This window comes from Pogona vitticeps, chromosome 6 (assembly GCF_051106095.1).
Source record: "Pogona vitticeps strain Pit_001003342236 chromosome 6, PviZW2.1, whole genome shotgun sequence".
Lineage (NCBI taxonomy): Eukaryota > Metazoa > Chordata > Lepidosauria > Squamata > Agamidae > Pogona > Pogona vitticeps.
Genome location: NC_135788.1, coordinates 9,795,760 through 9,813,819, shown reverse-complemented (window position 1 = coordinate 9,813,819; position 18,060 = coordinate 9,795,760). Strand labels below are relative to the sequence as shown.

Here is an 18,060-nt window from a genome sequence, read left to right as displayed (position 1 = left end):
GTCTACTAGGTTTCAGTACTATATTTATTGGAGACTGAGGTTTGGTGCTTCTGTTCTGTTTTGGCTTCTGTTGTGGCTCATGTGAATTACTGTTCCACGTACATTATACAACCTGAGTTTCTCTGTCCAGCTTGGCAACAAAGGTCAAGTCGCAGGAACCGTAGCCTATATGAAAATTGGAAGGAAGCACCATAGAGGCTTCTGACAGGAACAAAGACTAAGTTCAAAAGCACAGGATCTCCAGTTACGGGTTTTCTTAGCTGGTTTTGAATCTAGTACATCAGATATATTGTAAAACATAAAAGTTATCATGACAGGATTGGCACTGACAGTTTTTACATAATGCTTAACAGTTGTTTATTCCAGCAAGAACAGCATCCATAAATCGATATAATAAAAGCACCCTTTCCGTATGTGCACTCATTTTCAGATGTTCTTGTTGGATGAAGTATTGTACTGCATTCATTGCAAGCAAAAATGAGTCTACAGGAGGAGTGGAAGTGACTACCACAAAATCTGCATGCTATATTCTGGTTGGTCTGATGGGGATGATCCTGTAAAAATTAAGCAAAACGGGAACAGCAGACAGAGATACAAAGAAGGGGGGGGAAACCAAGAGTCAGATAGAAAGTGCCTGTAAAGCAACAGCTGTTTTTCTAGACAGACAATACGGAGAAAAGAATAATTTACTTGTTGGGATGTCTCTACAGGAGAAAAGGGAAGAGGCATGGGGCAAGAGCATTGTGTTCAGTTGAAGGGTATCCCAATGAAAAATAGTTTTGGTACCTATGGCGAGAGCACTTGATTGGTGTATGACATTGATATAGTTTGGAGTCATTTTTTATTGGACTGTTTAATTTGTATTCGTATCCATTTTTCACATATTTTGGGAGAATAGAAGACTAAGTTCCAAATCTGGATTGATATTCCTACTCTGAAAAGGGATAAGGATCTCGATTCCCTAATGCAAAAGCATGTATATGTTAAAAAAATAACAACAGCAAAACAAAACTTAGAAGGGGTGTAATACAAGCTGGTTTTTGTTTGTTGTTTTTGTTGTGTTTTTTTAGTTTGACTGGCACATTTGGGTGGAAGGTCACCCTGTGGCTCTTAGAAACAATTGTTTATGTTCCTAGTTGCACAGAGAGCTGTTGAATTAGACAGCTTGGGAACTTCAGTTACAACCTGGGAGGTTTTTTCTGTTCTTTCTATTACATCATTTTGCTTCATAGCAATGACAAAAAGCAGAGCCTACTGTTGAGGGTTTTTTTTTTTTAATTCTTATTATATGGCTACAAATTCTTAACTTATAGTCCAGTGCTGGTAAAATGCCTTAAATTTTCAATTTTAAACATCCTTCACCTTGTGGGTCCTCTGCCTCTGTAGGTAGTGTTGCAGATTGCAAAGATTTTTAACCTTATTTAACCATCTGTTTTTATTTTGAAAGATGAAGGGAATACTTTCAGGTTCAATATCCTACTATGGCCTGTAATTACGCTTCTGAATTTCCTTGCTGTGTTCTCCATTCTCGACTAATATACGGCACTGAAATCTTTGCGTTGGCTGCCAGAGAACCACTGTGCCCAAATCGCTAAATGGTTCATGCTATAGATAATTAAAGACCAGCCTGCTCTGGTGTTGATTAACCTGGGATTGAGAACAGCTGAGGAGTCTCTGCTTGTGACACCCAAGAGTACTCTGGTGCATAGGGCTGCCACGTGTGGCAGGGCTTTCTCTGTGGCTGCACCCTGGTTATGGGGCTCCTTAAAGTTAGAGACTGAGTTGTCATCCACACCATTGTATTTCAGCCACTATCTTAAAAGGTACCAGTACAATTTTGGGGTGGGGGTGGGAGAGAACAAGCTGATGTTTCATTTTTTGATGACTGTTGCTTGTATGTATTGCTTTTATTGTCTGAAATTCAGTAGAGGAGGCTCATTGAATCAGTGGGGTTTTGGTGAGACATCATTTCATAAATTCCATTGATTCAGTGGGCCTGCTGTAGTTACAACTTACTACTAGATTACAACTGCTGAGTTTTAGCAGACATTTTAGTCTATGGTTATACATATTCATAATTTTAGATGTATCTCATGAGTTATTAAATTTGTGATTGTAAATATTTGTAACTTCTGATTTTGCTTGTGTTTTTATGTGAATTGCTGACCATATTTCATTAGGGGCTCATTAGGAAAAGAAAGATAAAAATTGAGTAAGTGGCAGCAAGTACAGTAATAAAAATCGTTAAGTGGAGATGGTACCTGACCTTTGTAAAAGCCTGGGGCTTGTTTTGATTCAGACTTACTTAGGATTTAGCTCTTGTGACCTGTTCCCAGTGCTAGGATCCAGCCTTGGAAATTTTGAGAAACTGAATATTTTTGACCATGTGGAAAAGAATATCTTTATCTGGTTATTGATTTATCCTGATCATCCCTGTATATGTGGGAGCTATAAAGTTTTCAAGACAGAGGATTGGCTTAAGCTCTGATGTTTTTCTTTTTAGGGTTATCCCTCAAAGATCTGTAAAGATTAACTTTCAGTCCATGGCCAGTTTCATGTATTTTTGTGTATTACAGAGAAGTTTTCATATGAAAACTTCATTATGACATTTTTGCATGCCTGTGTGAAATGAAAAATGTTACCAACACAACATGATTATTTTGATACAGCATAATTGAAATGATTCGTGGCTACCTTTCAGAGTCCTTAGCCTTAATAAAAGAAGACTGAGGGGCTGATAGCACTTGTCAAATGCTTGAAAGGCATCTGTCACAAAGAGGAGGGACAGGATCTGTTATTGATCATCCTAGAGTGCAGGACACACAACAATGGGCTCAAATAACAGGAAGCCAGATTTTAATTGAATATCATCTGTTAGAGCAGTGGTCCCCAACCTTGGCCCTCCAGATGTTCTTGGACTTCAACTCCCAGAACCCCTGGCCAACAGAGGTGGTGGTGAAGGCTTCTGAGAGTTGTAGTCCAAGAACATCTGGAGGTCTTAGGTTGAGGACCACTGTGTTAGAGCAGTATGGCAATGGAACCAATTGACTCAAAAGGTGGTGAGTGCTCCAACACTGGAGGTGTTCAATCAAAATTTAGACAACCACCTGGCAGATATCCTTTAATCTGTATTCCTGCACTGAGCAGGGGGTCGGACCCGATGGCCTTATAGACCCCTTCCAACTTCATTATTCTATGATTCTCTGTCCAGGATACTTGAGGAATTGCCCTATCCCATGAAATCTCTGCCCACTCACCAAGAGCAACAGGAAATGCCATTTCCTGAGTGCCACCTAGAATGTGCCCGTCCACTAAGGGCAGCTCAAAGCCAGTGGCAGCAAGAATTGAGAGCATCCTCAGTGAAGGCACCATCATTGTAAAGCACCTTGCTCTTTAAAAAGGCTGTTTCCTCTGGCTGTCTTTTGAAGTTCAGTAAAGGCCTTTTTATTCTGGCAGGCAGTTCCTGCTTGTTTTGTCTAAAGGCTATGCTTCTGTCTTTGTGTTTTTACTGTTCTTATTCTTACTGTAACATTAAAATTTTAAGTGGTTGTAATGTGTAGGCCTGATATAAGAACCTTTGTTGAGAAAGAGGATGATCTCTGCCAGAAGCTTCAGAAGTTCTTGAATCGATGAATATGTTGACATAAACAGCAGATTGAGGGTGGATTTTATTTAAATCAACTTGATTTAAATCACAATTACATCATGATTTAAATTTTAAAAGTTTGATATTTTTGATGATTTAAATAAAACAGTTATTTTTAAAATTTAAATTGTGATTTAAATAGATTTTAAAAACTGTTTTTTATCCACCCTGCACAGAACTTCCATGGGTTGGAAGGAGGATTTCAGATCTTAAATAAATGTGAAGATGCATATTTATGTGGAGATAAATAGAATGGATTAAGGGCATAGGAAAAGCATGGTGATTTGCACTGTCCACTATTTGCATTTGAATTTTACTTGGACTGGCCATTTATAATACCTTGAAGACAGGGTGACTTCCATGAAACTCATCTGAAATGTTGATTAATGAAGTAGGAAAATACCTGTTGAAGAAGAAACAGGAGCTAAAAATTTCTTATTAATACATGGCAAAATACTTTTTTTAAAAAAATTCCCACTGTTCCTTATGCTTTGTGATCTGTTTCAGCCTAATCTTAGTGTGAATCTAAGAGACACAAAAACAAAAACAAAGTTACTAGAGTGTTTGCCACTATTTTTCCTTCCTCCTCCTTCTCCCTCCATCCACTCTGCATGCTCACTCTTATTTAGTTCCTAGATTGATTGTAAGTAGTTGCTCATCAAAAGATTGATTATAAGTGGCTGCCATTTTACAAAATTATACACATAAAAGCCACTAGATGGACAAAACATTCTTCTATACAGTGGTAAGCAACTTTACTACAATTAAGATTGAATACTTCTCAATAATTTAAGGGCATGTGTTATACTGGAAGTGGAACATAATTGCATCTATAAACCTATCAACCAGAGAACACTATGAATTTGGGGCAAATTCTGGATTAAACGCAATGATTAAAATCTAAATATTAAAGTGTGGGGAAAGTGTGTGTGTGTGTGGGAATTACAGGAGAAGTACCTAAAATGTTAAGTTGCTTCCTAATGGAGCTATTCAGTAGCCAAGCCTGTGTGTCTCAGCTCTGAGTAGTTGTTGGGTAGTCCTCAGTATTGATTCAAGTAACGGTAAAGTTTCCCCTTGACATTGAGTCCAGTCATGTCTGACTTTAGGGCACAGTGCTCATCCCCGTCTCCAAGCCATAGAGCCAGCGTTTGTCCATAGACAGTTTCCGTGGTCATGTGGCCAGCGCGACTAGACACGGAATGCCGTTACCTTCCCACCGAAGTGGTACCTATTTATCTACTTGCATTTTTACATGCTTTCGAGCTGGGAAAAGCGATGGGAGCTCACTCTGTTGTGTGGATTCAATCTTTCGATGGCTGGTTTTCTGTCCTTGTGGCACAGAGGCTTCTGCGATTTAACCCGCATCGCCACCATGTCCCATAAATTAATTCAAGTACTTTATTGCAAAAACAATACGTTTTATTTCTCTCTGTGTCAGTGACTATCAACCTTGGGTCCCTTTGGGTCTTGGACTAAAATTCCCAGAAACCTTCACCGCTAGCTGTGCTGACCAGGATTTCTGGTCATTTGTAGTCCAGGAACATCTGTGGACCCAAAGTTAGGAACCACAAGTCTATGTGATTTGTGTTCTTAAGATGGACATCTTAGATTTATTCCCTAGTCTTCCTTATGAACTGTGGAGCTTCCCTACTTTAAAGTAACAGGAGAAATACCAAGGTAAAGGATTCTCTTTTCTTTGGTAAAGGGTTCTATGTGTATGTCTATAATAAGCAACCCAGAGACAATATGGCATGCCTTGCTGGTCCCAGACCCCCGATCCAGCTCAGTTTCTGGTCTATGTGACTATGCAACCTTTTTTTCTTTTTTATGCTGGATATAGTAGAGGTCTGCATGAGCTGTTCATAAAATCTTTATTTAAAAAAAATTATGATGCTATAGCAGTTACATAGGTGTGTTTTAATTACCTGTATCTTAAAATTATCTGTGATGTCTGCATTGCTCTTTTCTAACCTCTGAGCACTTGGACAGTTGAGCAAGAACTTGATAGATGTTGGCTGAAATCAAGTAATGTCACAACTAGAACAAGCCCATTGGATTAGCGAGTGAATAACTGTACATTCCATTGATTCAGTGAGCCTACCTTTGTCTTGAATTACAGTGGGCCCTCAACTTATGAGCATAATCCATTCTGGAAGTCCATTCTAACCCGAAAAGTTCGTAACTCGAATCAGCATTTCCCATAGGAATGCATTGAAAACCATTTAATCCGTTCCGGCTGTTTCTGGTTCTTAAGTCATGGGGTGGTTCGCAAGTCGATTCATTAGTTCCCATATGAATTAATGCAAAGCTGCTTAATCCATTCCTACCACTAGGGGCAGAATTTTTTCCTTTCCCCCCCCTTTCTTCCTTTTTTTGGTTCATAACTCGATTCCGCGTTCGCAAGTAGGGTCTGTAGTTTCCTATGAGATCAGGTTCGTAACCCAAAATGTTCGCAGCTAGGGCTGTTTGTAAGTTGAGGGCCCGCTGTACTATTGAGTTTCAGCCATTAAGACTCCCTTTTTAAATGGCTTCTTTATACGATCTATATACATATTTATCTTATGGCAGTATACTGTAATGCCCTTGTTGCCAGTATCTTGTAAATGATGATGAGGGTTTTATCTAGGAGTGTTAATCTAGGTTTTCAGTTTTCATATATCCATTTAGCTCATTTATGACATTGGAGCACCTATCTTTCTAAGCTTAAAAATCTACCACAGGGTGAGTGATATGATAAAAGTACCATCACCAGTCCAAGCTTCCACCTTGGCAGAAAAGTAGATAAAATGTCATTAGCAATATGAGTAGGAAGAGCTGGAGGATTTGATGTGACCATCAGAAACATGGCCTATAGTGGCACATCCGAAGTGGATAGGATGTCCTGTGAAAGCAGAAAATATTCACCAGGCAGTCCTTCTACAAAACAGATTCCCACTCTTGCTTACTGCTCGGGCCAGGGGTCCTTTTTAAAAAAAATCAGGTTCATGACAAACTGCTCTCCCCTCCTCTTCTTCCTCCTCCTCCTTTTGCCATAGTTGTCCTACTTGATGGTCCATATGGTCCCTGCCACTTCTGCAATTCAGTGATGATGATAACAACTTATTTAACCCATAGGAACGAAACATGTTTAGCCCAGCCCCATTTTCTGGTTTAATCAGAAAATCAATCAGACAAACTACATTTCTGTGATATGGATGCCAGGTCTTGGGTATAAAGGAAATGTAATTTAGGGGAAGAAGAACTAGTATCCATTTTCTTTATATGAAGTTTATCACATCATTTCATACTTTTTAAGTGAAGTGTATGAAAGAAATATTCACGGTAAACAATGTGATGTTAATGAGTTTTCTTTTCTGAGCATTAGATACTTAAACCCTGGCTAGTTGTTCCCTACAGATTTTTTTCTACCCCCCCCCCTCATTTTTCACTTGCAGTTTCTCCACACTTTTGTGATAATATGATGGCTGTCATCTGCTGTGAAAGTGTATGGCAGTGAAAGCGCAATGCTGTCACGGAGCAGGGACATCCTGAAAGAGATGATGGCACTTGCCGTGTTATGCAAGCTGCACATTGAGACTGGTCTCAGCTTGAAATCTTTGCCAGAATGATGAGATTCACTTTCTGCTCACTCACTCTGTGTGTGTGTGTGTGTGTGTGTGTGTGTGTGTGTGTGTGTGTGTGTGTGTGTGTGTGTGTGTTGTGTACACACACAAGGCCTGTACTCACACGGGATGAATGCAAAAGGCTTAGACTATGTGTCAGAGTTGGTGTCAGGAGCTCAAACTGTGATACACCTGACCGGTAAAGCAGAAAACATGATCTCATTCTGTGTTTAAAAGTAAGAGTAAAAGGCTTTTCACTGGTCCATTTTTTCCCTTATAGCTTAAGGAAAGCCTAGGATATATTTTGAAGAGGATGAGAATTTTAGGAGATGATGTGAAAATTAAAAAAAAAAAAGACAGTTGGAGAAGAAAACATGTTGAAAACGACTCTTGATCACATTGTCCAGTACTATTCTGCCAGAGAATTGCATGAACAGTGTTCTGATTAACTTTCAGAAATGTAGTTCGTTCTAATTGTACTGCTGCATATTTTTGTCTCTCAAAGAAACTGAGCGAGGGTGGAATGTAAACAGGTTGTCTATATAAACAAATTAGGATATTAATCTCAAGTCAAAGCTGAGACCAATAGCCCAGTTGTTTAGGTATCTGGGAGGTCGATTATCCAGTGGCGCTTCCTTGACAGGGGCTGGACTGGATCTATAAGATTCCTTCTACCTCTGCAGTTCTAAGCTTACTATTTTTAACTTTAGTGTTGGATGACAAATACATAAGATGACTTCTTCCTCTTCAGAAATCCATTTCGTTGTCTTGTTCACCCAAGTGTCAGCTTGCTGAAAATAATAATTTTTTTCAAAGCTTACTCTAAAAACACCTCATCTATTTTTGTGATCAATGTCCTACTTCTGTGTTTCAAAAAAATGCATCTATTCAGCATTACCACTTTAAAAAATTACATCAAAACTTTCTATAGACTCTGTATTTCTTGCCTCGAACTGTTTCTAAATATTTATTTTTGTAAGGATTCTTTTGCTGCAAACAATATGATTTGCTATTATAAATTATACATGTCATGCACATATATTTGACAGTAAATGTCAGGAGATGAAATAAAATGGAAGAAATGGCTCCATTAAGAAGCAGTTCTCACATAACATAAAAACCTTCCTTTAAAAAAACCTTTTAAAAAACCAAGTGTGCCAGCCACTTGTTGATTAGGAACTCAAAAGATCAAGGAATTGTTGTTGTTTACTATAAGATTCCATTATGCTAATAGTGAACTGTGGAATATGTTCACCAGATGCTGTTGAATGTGGGAATCATAATGTGCAAAGGCAGGGTGGATAAAAATAAATGGTTTTTAAAATTCTAATTGATTTTAGTAATGATTTAAATTTGAAAAAAATATTTAAACAAAATTAAATTGTCAAAAAATCCAATTTAAAAAAAATTAAATTGTGATTTAAATCAGTTTGCTTGAAAACAAATCCATGCTGTGCACAGGCAATAGTGACCAAACTATGTGAAGTAAAATAGATCTGTACCCATATACAGTGGGGTCTTGACTTGAGAACTTAATCCGTATTGGAAGGCGGTTCTCAAGTCAAAAAGTCTGTAAGTCAAGTCTCCATTGACCTACAGTGCATTGAAAACGGATTAATCCCGTAACAGGCCGTTTTTGTTCCATTTTGGTTTTTTTCTGGTCTGTAAGTCAAATCTCAGTCTGCAAGTCAAACCTAAATTTTGCGGCCAGAGAAGTCTGTAACTCAAAAAGTCTGTAAGTCAAGCCGTATGTAAGTCAAGGGTCCACTGTAGTATAGACTGATAAAAGCTGGCTGAATAGCTTAGTGGTTTAGATACCTGGCTGCGGAGCCAGACATTGGGAGTTCAGTTCCCCTCTACGTATCCAAGAAGAGCTAGCCTGTGTCCCTTTGGACAAGCTGTAGAATCCCAGGATGTCCTCAGAAGAGTGAAATGGTAAACCACTTTTGAGTACTCTCTACCTAAAAAACCCTGAGACAGGGTCACCATAAGTGAGCATTGATTTGACGGCACATGATAATGATGATGGTGATGATAGACTAGCAATCATCTGTTCAGCCTTCTCAAAGTTACCCCCAGGTGTTTCATTTGCATACCAGGTGATATGTCCGAATATACTGAAAGAAGATACTGACTGAACTGAGAGGGAAATGGTTAGTCCTAGGATATAAATAATAAAATCTGCATCACAGATATCACAAACAGAAGTAGTGCTGTGTTCAGAAAACTACATTCAAAAGTTGTCAACACATAGAGAGGATGGTCTGCGTACTGCAGTATGTGTTTAAAACATACTTTTCAAAAAGACTGGTCATCCCTGATTTAGTCATGGACCTTTGGGTTGAAGGACTGAGAGATGTATACATCACATTTTCATCTGTAATACTGAAGTACCACTGGGCCATTTTTGATCCAAAGCCTATTTCTGGAATCATTTGGTGGCTGAGGCACAGGAAGTGCTCCTCCTTAGCTTTTGTGGGGAGGAGAAAACTCTTGAGTGGTATAGGTAAGATCATTCCCTTGGTCATTCTGGATATGGGGGGGAAAAGGTCATTTATAACTTAAATTGAGCTAGAATTTTGGTCTTTTGGTTTGCAATGCCTGTTTCATTTAAAGGCAGATTTGGAAAAGGACTATTTGTACTTTAAGCACTTAGAGATTGAACACTGGAATATAGTGAAATTTATATTGCCAATCAGGGGTGTTTAGAGTGGATTCACATTGTATTTTAGCTGACTGGAAACAAAGCCAGGGCAGTAAGCACATGAAAGATCTTCAGCTGTCTTAGTCATTAATCCAGGGCATAAGGTGGTTGATAGCTTTATGGTCTAATCTTACATTTATTCTAGAGACTGTAGTTTCAGTCCACTATTGATATGGTATGAGATTCTCCCAGTAATGTATTTAAAATTGAGGCAGCAGCAATGAGAATTGGAAATTCACTGATTATGAGTATCGTTGCCAATGTCTGGTTGAAAACGTAGTTGTCTTCCTTTAGTGCCAGATAGATCTGGAAATATGAGAGAGAGAATCTCTTCAGAACCTCTTTGTTCAGCAGTGGAGCCAAAACATAGCTTGCAAATTTAGTAGATGAAGACTGTTGAGACCCCACCTTGACTCCCAGGTTTGAGAGAAAGGCAGGATATAAATCAAATAAAGAAAAATCCTTGAGTTTGCTGGCTTGTCAGATCTAGGATCCCTGGTAGGGCGCACTTCTAATAATTAAGGTGACTAAGTGTTAGATGGATATTGGTTGTAACATGATTTATCACCTCAGGTTGTATCCCTGCCTGATTCCACAGTTTACTCTTTTAATGTACATTGATTTGAATTAAATTAAGCACTGATATTGCAAACAGAATTGAATTATTGGGAAGTATTGGCACGCACAGCAAATGTGCCCGTTGGAGCATGTTTAGTATGAAATTTTAAACAAATATGAAAGCTGTGTTATTATACCCACTTATCTGGGAATAAACCCAATTGAGCACAGTGGGACTTTCTTCTAAGCAGACACATATAGGATTGCACTGTAAGTCCCAAGTGCCAGTGTCTGATGTCAAAGTATATATGACTAGATGGTGAATTGCTGGTATTGGAACAAAAAGTTTTCTGTCCAGTGCTGGTATAAAAAATTTCCTACCCAGAAGCCTTAATAAGACCTCTTTGCATTGCCCCTCTCCCAGAGTACAAGGTGTAGCATTTATCTGTTACTATCTGACACTCTAATTGGCCTTTAGCAGAAGGTAAAGCAGAAAGGACTGAGCTTGAAGTAAGATGGTATATCTCCCTTTTATTTCAGTTAAATAACAGGGAAGGTAAAATAAACGTTATGTTAAGCATTCCTTTAAAAATGACGTGTGCCTGTTTTTGTTCCACCCTTAATACAGTCTTGTTACCCTTCATATTATGTACACAGCTAACTAGTTTTGGTTTGAAGAGGGCTTGGATGTACAAAGCAATTATATATGACACAGGAGCTGCTATTTTGCATTCGTTGGTTAACTCTTAAGTAAGGAACTGACATGACCTAAAACTCAAATTTTATGTTGTATACATGTTATCTTCCCCAAGCCTTGTGCAAATGTAAACCTTCGGTCCATCTGCTGGAGGAGTATAATTTTATATTTCTTCAGGAAAAACTATTCTTGCAGTCCAGGGGACTCTCAAGAGCCTCCTCCAGCACCACAATTCAAAAGCATCAATTCTGTAGCTTTGACTATTCGGACTTTTGTTTGCAAGGTGATGTCTCTGCTTTTTAGGATGCTGTCAAGGTTTGTCATTGCTTTCCTCCCAAGAAGCAGGTGTCTTTTAATTTCGTGGCTGCTGTCTCCATCTGCAGTGATCATGGAGCCCAAGAAAATAAAATCTGTCACTGCCTCCATATTTGCCATGTCACTTCTATTTGCCAGGAGGTGATGGGACCAGTGGCCATGATCTTAGTTTTTTTTATGTTGAGCTTCAGACCGTTTTTTGCACTCTCCTCTTTCACCCTCATTACAAGGTTCCTTAATTCCTCCTCACTTTCTGCCATCAGAGTGGTATCATCTGCATATCGGAGGTTGTTGATATTTCTTCCAGCAATCTTAATTCTGGCTTGGGATTCCTCCAATCCAGCCTTTCGCATGATGTATTCTGCATATAAGTTGAATAAGCAGGGAGACAATATACAGCCTTGTCGTACTCCTTTCCCAATTTTGAACCAATCAGTTGTTCCATATCCAGTTCTAACTGTTGCTTCCTGTCCCACGTATAGGTTTCTCAGGAGATAGATAAGGTGGTCAGGCACGCCCATTTCTTTAAGGACTTGCCATAGTCTGTTGTGGTCCACACAGTCAAAGGCTTTTGCATAGTCAATGAAGCAGAAGTAGATGTTTTTCTAGAACTCTCTGGCTTTCTCCATAATCCAGAGCATGTTAGCAATTTGGTCTTTAGTTCCTCTGCCCCTTCGGAATCCAGCTTGTACTTCTGGGAGTTTTCGTATGTCAGGGATACGAATATGATTCATGGCACTTCAGATACTGTGCGGGCCCATCTCCCTCCCCCAGAACTGGCCGGGGCCACTCACTGGGCTCCTTGCAGGGCTGAGGTTCTTCATCGTTGTTGGCTTGCCAATTCTGGCAGGAGCCCAGCCAGCCCTTCTCCATCTCCCAGTGCAGCTAACCACTCATTGGCAGAGTGGGGAAACTCCCTGTCCTGCCTCTGCGCCCAAGTGGTTGGCTGCACAGGGAGATGAGAAAGGGTCAGCCAGGCTCCTCCTGGATTTGTCCCGCTGCCACCTCTGAAGGACCCTAATGCCACACAAGGTCTGGTGAGTGGCCCAGCCGGTTCTGGGGGAGGGAATTGGCTCCCCCACAGGTCATAGTCATATCCCTTAGATACGAATACAAAGTGCTCACCTCTAATCACAATGTCCAGTTTAACTAATGCAATCATCCTACTCAACAGTTATGGAAAATACGCACATTTTGCCAGGACGTAATCTGACTGGCAATACGTAGCCAATCTCCTATTGGGACACAGCGGAAGACTTGTCAAAGTGGATTACTTTTACTGGATGAGTGCAGCATAAAATATTTGTTCAGAATCCCGAGGAATCCCACTTTTCCTTGATACAATCTAAATTGCAACAGAATAATTTGGGAGTACAACTGTGCCTACTATGATCATGCCTAGAACACTCTCCATAACTTTCCATCCCTTCATGAACATTCATTGAATTCGTGTCACCAATATTCATTTCATCTTTCTTCTAAATATATTTTTAAATGCAAGAAATTAGAATGTCAGAGTGTAGAAACTATTTCTGTAGATCTGTGAACCATTTGAAAAGGCATACCTTGAGGGACTGAAGTTGCAAAGAAGGAAGAGTTTAAAAATGACAACCTTTATATTTCCATTTTATATTTCTTTGGGACGCTGGTTGGGTTCTTACTACCTTACCTCATTTATACCTGGACTACTAGTTGCTACTTCACCAATAACTGTAAGTTCTAAGCTTCATTAAATTATGTCAAGATGGATCCAAATTAATACTTCATTTCAACTGAAACCAAGAAGATTTACTTAGTTATAACTAGGTTATCTCACTGATTTCAGCAGATGCTAAGATAAATTAACTTAGTGTGCAATTAATACATTATCTTGAAATTAAATAAGCTTTTTATTTGTATGTTAGAATAGTCCCATTTATATCTGAGTTTTTGTGTTGAACAGAATGTTAAAGTGATCACATTTGTTAACAACTGAGCATGCCTTTTAAAAAATTGTCTTTATTAGTTTAAAGCAAGTAACTAAATCTTGAAGTTGAACATAATAAATACTTAACACTTTATTAATATGCTACCAGTTTACAGCATAACTAATAGGAGTAGTATATGTTACAATGTGGCATTTTAGCACATGGGCTTTTTTTCTTTATAATAGATATAAACCTATAAATTTAAATAAATGTTTTTTGTTGTGATTTATTTAAGGTTTCACTTTTAATTCAGCTGTTGGCTTAGTATAATTGCCTGTCTTCTAAAGCTCATTGGGCTCATATAAATTCAGTTGATCTGAAAATGGTGCAGGATGAAATGTTTATGTTTGCTTTCATTCTGGCTTTGCTTGCATTTTCCCCCAATAATTTTCTTGGGTTAATCTAATTCTGTTGATTTGTTAGTGATACATACTACTTATCAGATAAGCATCACAGTATAGGGTCATAATTCACATCATTATAGTTAAATTGTAAAAAATCATAATCAGCTAAGATTCAGTTTATTTGGCTGCTTTCTAGTCTGTCATTTGTATGTATTCTGGGCAAAAGTCTGTTTTAACTTGTCTCTGTTCTTAAAACTTGCTACTTTAGATAACATGATACTTTATACCATGAACGTAAAAGAGTGAGTTGTTTCCATACTGTTTCTTTGGCATTCCAGAATAGCTGTATTGTAAATCATCATTCTAGGGTAAGAAGTTTATAGAGATTTATGACTGGTGTCTCTAATCTGTGTAACTGAAAGCCTTATGTTTTCTGTAGGTTATAGTAAGGTATGGCATTTCTATATGCATCTTATCGCTCAGGTGTAGCTATGAACACCGACTATATACAGAAAAACACAGATATTCCTGTTTTCCTTCTGGAAAGTTGTGCCTTCAGAGGCAATCTTTGTATTTAGGATCAGTGGGGTCTCGACTTACGAACGGCTCGACATACGAACGTTTCGACTTACGAACCGCTCTCATAGGAATATATGGACTCGACTTACAGACTTAGATTCGAGTTACGAACTCTTTTTTTTTCCTTTTTTTAAAAGCTAAGTCATCTTAGGTTAAAAGGAAAAAAGAAAAATATCCCCCTCTAGTGGCAGAAGGCGGAATAGCAGCTTCCCATTAGTTTCTATGGACGAAAAGAGCAGATACGGATTAAATGGTTTTCAATGCTTTCCTATGGGAAATGCAGATTCGACTTAAGAACTTTTCGACCTGAGAACTGCCTTCCAATACGGATTAAGTTCGTAAGTCGAGACCCCACTGTATGTTCAGTGCATGTTTTTGGAAATGATGTTTAAATTCTATACTATAATCTTGTTCTGCTTTGTGTCTCCTAGGAGTTATGCCGTCAGCGTATGTCAACAAAATCATCAGATCATCCAGAACCTCTACATACTTCTCGTATTAATAGCATTTCCTCACAGTTCAGTGATGGGCCCATTCCGAGTCCTTCTGCTAGAAGCAGCACGTCATCCTGGTGTGAAGAACCAGTCCAGTCCAACATGGATATCTCCACGGGCCACATGATACTGGTAAGACACTGGAGAAGTGCAGAATTTAGCAAAATAGTAGAGCCTCATCTGAACTGTTAACAGCACAATAGGTGTATAAACTGGGCAACCCTTTAGCTTAAAAATAATCCAGCTCTTTAGAAGCCAAAGTGGTATTTACTCTTAAGAAGTGTTTACTACTAATTTTTATTCATTCTTAATATTTGGTTCTGCCTCTTGTTTGATTGTCTTTAAAAGCAGGATGTCTACCGATTGTTTACATTAATTTCTATGGTGTTGTGGGAGCTTGAATATGTGATAACATGTTGACCACTTTTTAAAACAGTTACTTTTTGAAATGGTATGGATTAATAAGGAGTTATTAACTTCAGATCGCAACCTTAAAAAAACACTTCTGGAATTGGTATATCACTTTTGAACGCTAAACATTCATGAAGAGGTGATTGTCATTGATTTCAATAACGCTAGTTTACTGTTGCAAGAGTTATACTTGCAACTATCTCTTAACAGAGAAGAGTTAATTCCTCTGACATGACCGTTCCTTTTCTGAGGTCCCAGAATCAAGACTTGGGAAAAGACTGCTTTATATAAAAGTTTGCACAGTAATATCAGTATTCTTAGACAACAGAATGGATGAGCAGGTACTTGGAATTTTTATGGTACATGGTCAGTACACTGATACAGTTTCCCCGAAAATAAGACCTAACCTGAAAATAAGCCCTAGTATGGTTTTTCAGGATGCTCATAATATAAGCCCTAGTAAAATGAAACCCGCCCTCCAACTTTGTGCAGCATTGTGCAGCAACCAAAATATGACATGACTGTAAAATAAAACATCCCCTGAAAATAAGCCCTAATGCGTTTTTTGGAGCAAAAATTATATAACACCCTGTCTTATTTTTGAGGAAACACAGAAATTAACATGAATGTTTAGTGGGTTCTAAGTAAAAATCCTGTTGAAAAGCTAAATATATCAGTTTGTATAATTGACAGAATGCTGAAAAATACGAAATGTTTTCAAATATTGTGAGGCAGTGAAAAAAAAACCACATAATTTTTTCACTCTGTGTCAACAGCTTGCATTCTCAAGCTCTGGTTCCACAACTTTTCTAGCTGCAAAAATTATGTTTTAAGACTTAAGTTCAAAGATGGCATATGTATACAAAGATAAGGCACATACACATCTCTTCCTCTCTATTGCCTGCAATTTAGAACTTGATATTCATTGCCTTTCACAATTCATTGGTTTACTATTTTTTCTTGTTACAAAATGGAAGAAACGGTATCTAGGTCCCTAAAACTTAGATCCCAAAAATATATATAACTTTTTAAATAATATTTTTAGTTTATGTATCAAATGGGGATAACACTCATTTCCATGATAAAATCTTGCGTGATAAAAACAGATAAAGAACTGGAATATAAAGTCCTTAAAATGTGGTACAAAATCTGTCCGTGCAAAACAACGAAACTAGAATTGACTAGGTAATAAGCTTTTTGATGCCTCTTGTATTTAAAGTTGGTTAGGAATACAGTGGTGCTGCTCACTTTCCAGCATTCAGCTGGTGTTGTTCAACCCTGAATGAACTGATGTTAGTTTTGTTTTTAAGGTACCAACATGTGTTTTGCATTAAGATGTGAGGGTTCAAAGAAAGGTTGTTGAAATGATACAGCACCTTGGGAACCAGAACTTCAAGGTTGTCCATGTGTGTACGCTGAAGTCAGTGACCTAGAGCAAACAAATAGCAATAATTCCGGGCAGCTCTGTTTTACTCCGTCTTGGGCTTTCTTACAGAGAGAATATCTGCTCATAATAAAAGGTAGTAATAACAATTTTGAGGTCAGCTATTTTGCATGAATGCCAAGGAACAGATTCAAACTAGTATTCTGCATATAGTAATGTTTCCAGCAATTCTAGTGTATGGAGAGTCTCCATGTCTGTATGTAGAGGCCAGTGAGGTTTTCCCAGAATGCATATTTAAATTTTTAAAAATCTCTCTTACATGCATACACACATTACATTTTTTTCAGGTTTTGCAGATTAGGCATTAGCATCCTACCTCCATGTGTGTCTCTGATTGGTATATTCTGGTATGCTCAACTTTCACATGCTCACACGTACATACATATAGCTTGCCTGCTCTTGCCTCAGCAGGTAATAATTAAGCCGAGTAGAGACTCAGCCTTTGTTCCTCTCCCCACACAGGGAAGAACCAGGGCTTGGAACCTTGTTTCCTACACGGTATATTCAAGAACTTGGAAATAATTTGTGAAAAATTAATTTCTTAACCCCTTTGGTTAATATGTTCAGCAATGAATTTAAAATTTGGTATATTAATTGTGCCACACCAGCAGCAGCATTTCTCCCCCAATAATGATTAATGCTGTGTGCAATTTTAATATATTACTTTTGGGGTCATGGCTTTTTTTAGAAATCATAAATAATTTGTTTAACACATAACAACTAGTATTGTTGCAAACTCTTTTTTATAATTTTCTCCTAATGGTTCAAATTATGAAATTACTTTTCTTCAACCATTTAAAGAGCAGGATATTAGCATTAATGCTTCTCTATTTCCCAGTTCCTTGCAGATGTCAGTCATATTTCTGCACTACAGATTTAAATTCAAAAGCATTCCCTGTGGGAACTATTCCCCCTCCTCTCCCCACATCACTTTCTTTCCTTGGTTCCAGCTCATTCCACTTGCTCTTTTTAAAGGAAATGTTGTTGTCTTTGTTGTTTAGTCATTAAGTCGTGTCTGACTCTTCGTGACCCAATGGACCAGAGCACACCAGCCCTCCTGTCTTCCACTGCCTCCCGGAGTTGGGGTAATTCATGTTGGTCACTTCAATGACACTGTCTAACCATCTCATCCTCTGTCGTCCCCTTCTCCTGCCTTTACATTTTCCCAACATCAGAGTATTTTCCAAGGAGTCTTCTCTTCTCATGAGATGGCCAAAGTACTGGAGCCTCAGCTTCAGGATCTGTCCTTCCAATGAGCACTCGGGGTTGATTTCCTTTAGAATTGATAGGTTTGTTCTC

General features: G+C 38.4%; 1 protein-coding gene across 3 annotated transcripts in view; it reads left to right on the top strand.

Moving 5' to 3' along the window:
• Positions 1-18,060, top strand: part of PTPRN2 (protein tyrosine phosphatase receptor type N2) — a 591,206-nt gene that overhangs the window by 496,484 nt on the left and 76,662 nt on the right. For all 3 annotated transcript variants that reach the window (XM_073002896.2, XM_078378519.1, XM_078378520.1), the window contains one exon: positions 14,844-15,038. In XM_073002896.2, coding sequence (XP_072858997.2) covers positions 14,844-15,038 — 195 coding nt within the window. The remainder of the gene's footprint in view (positions 1-14,843; positions 15,039-18,060) is intronic.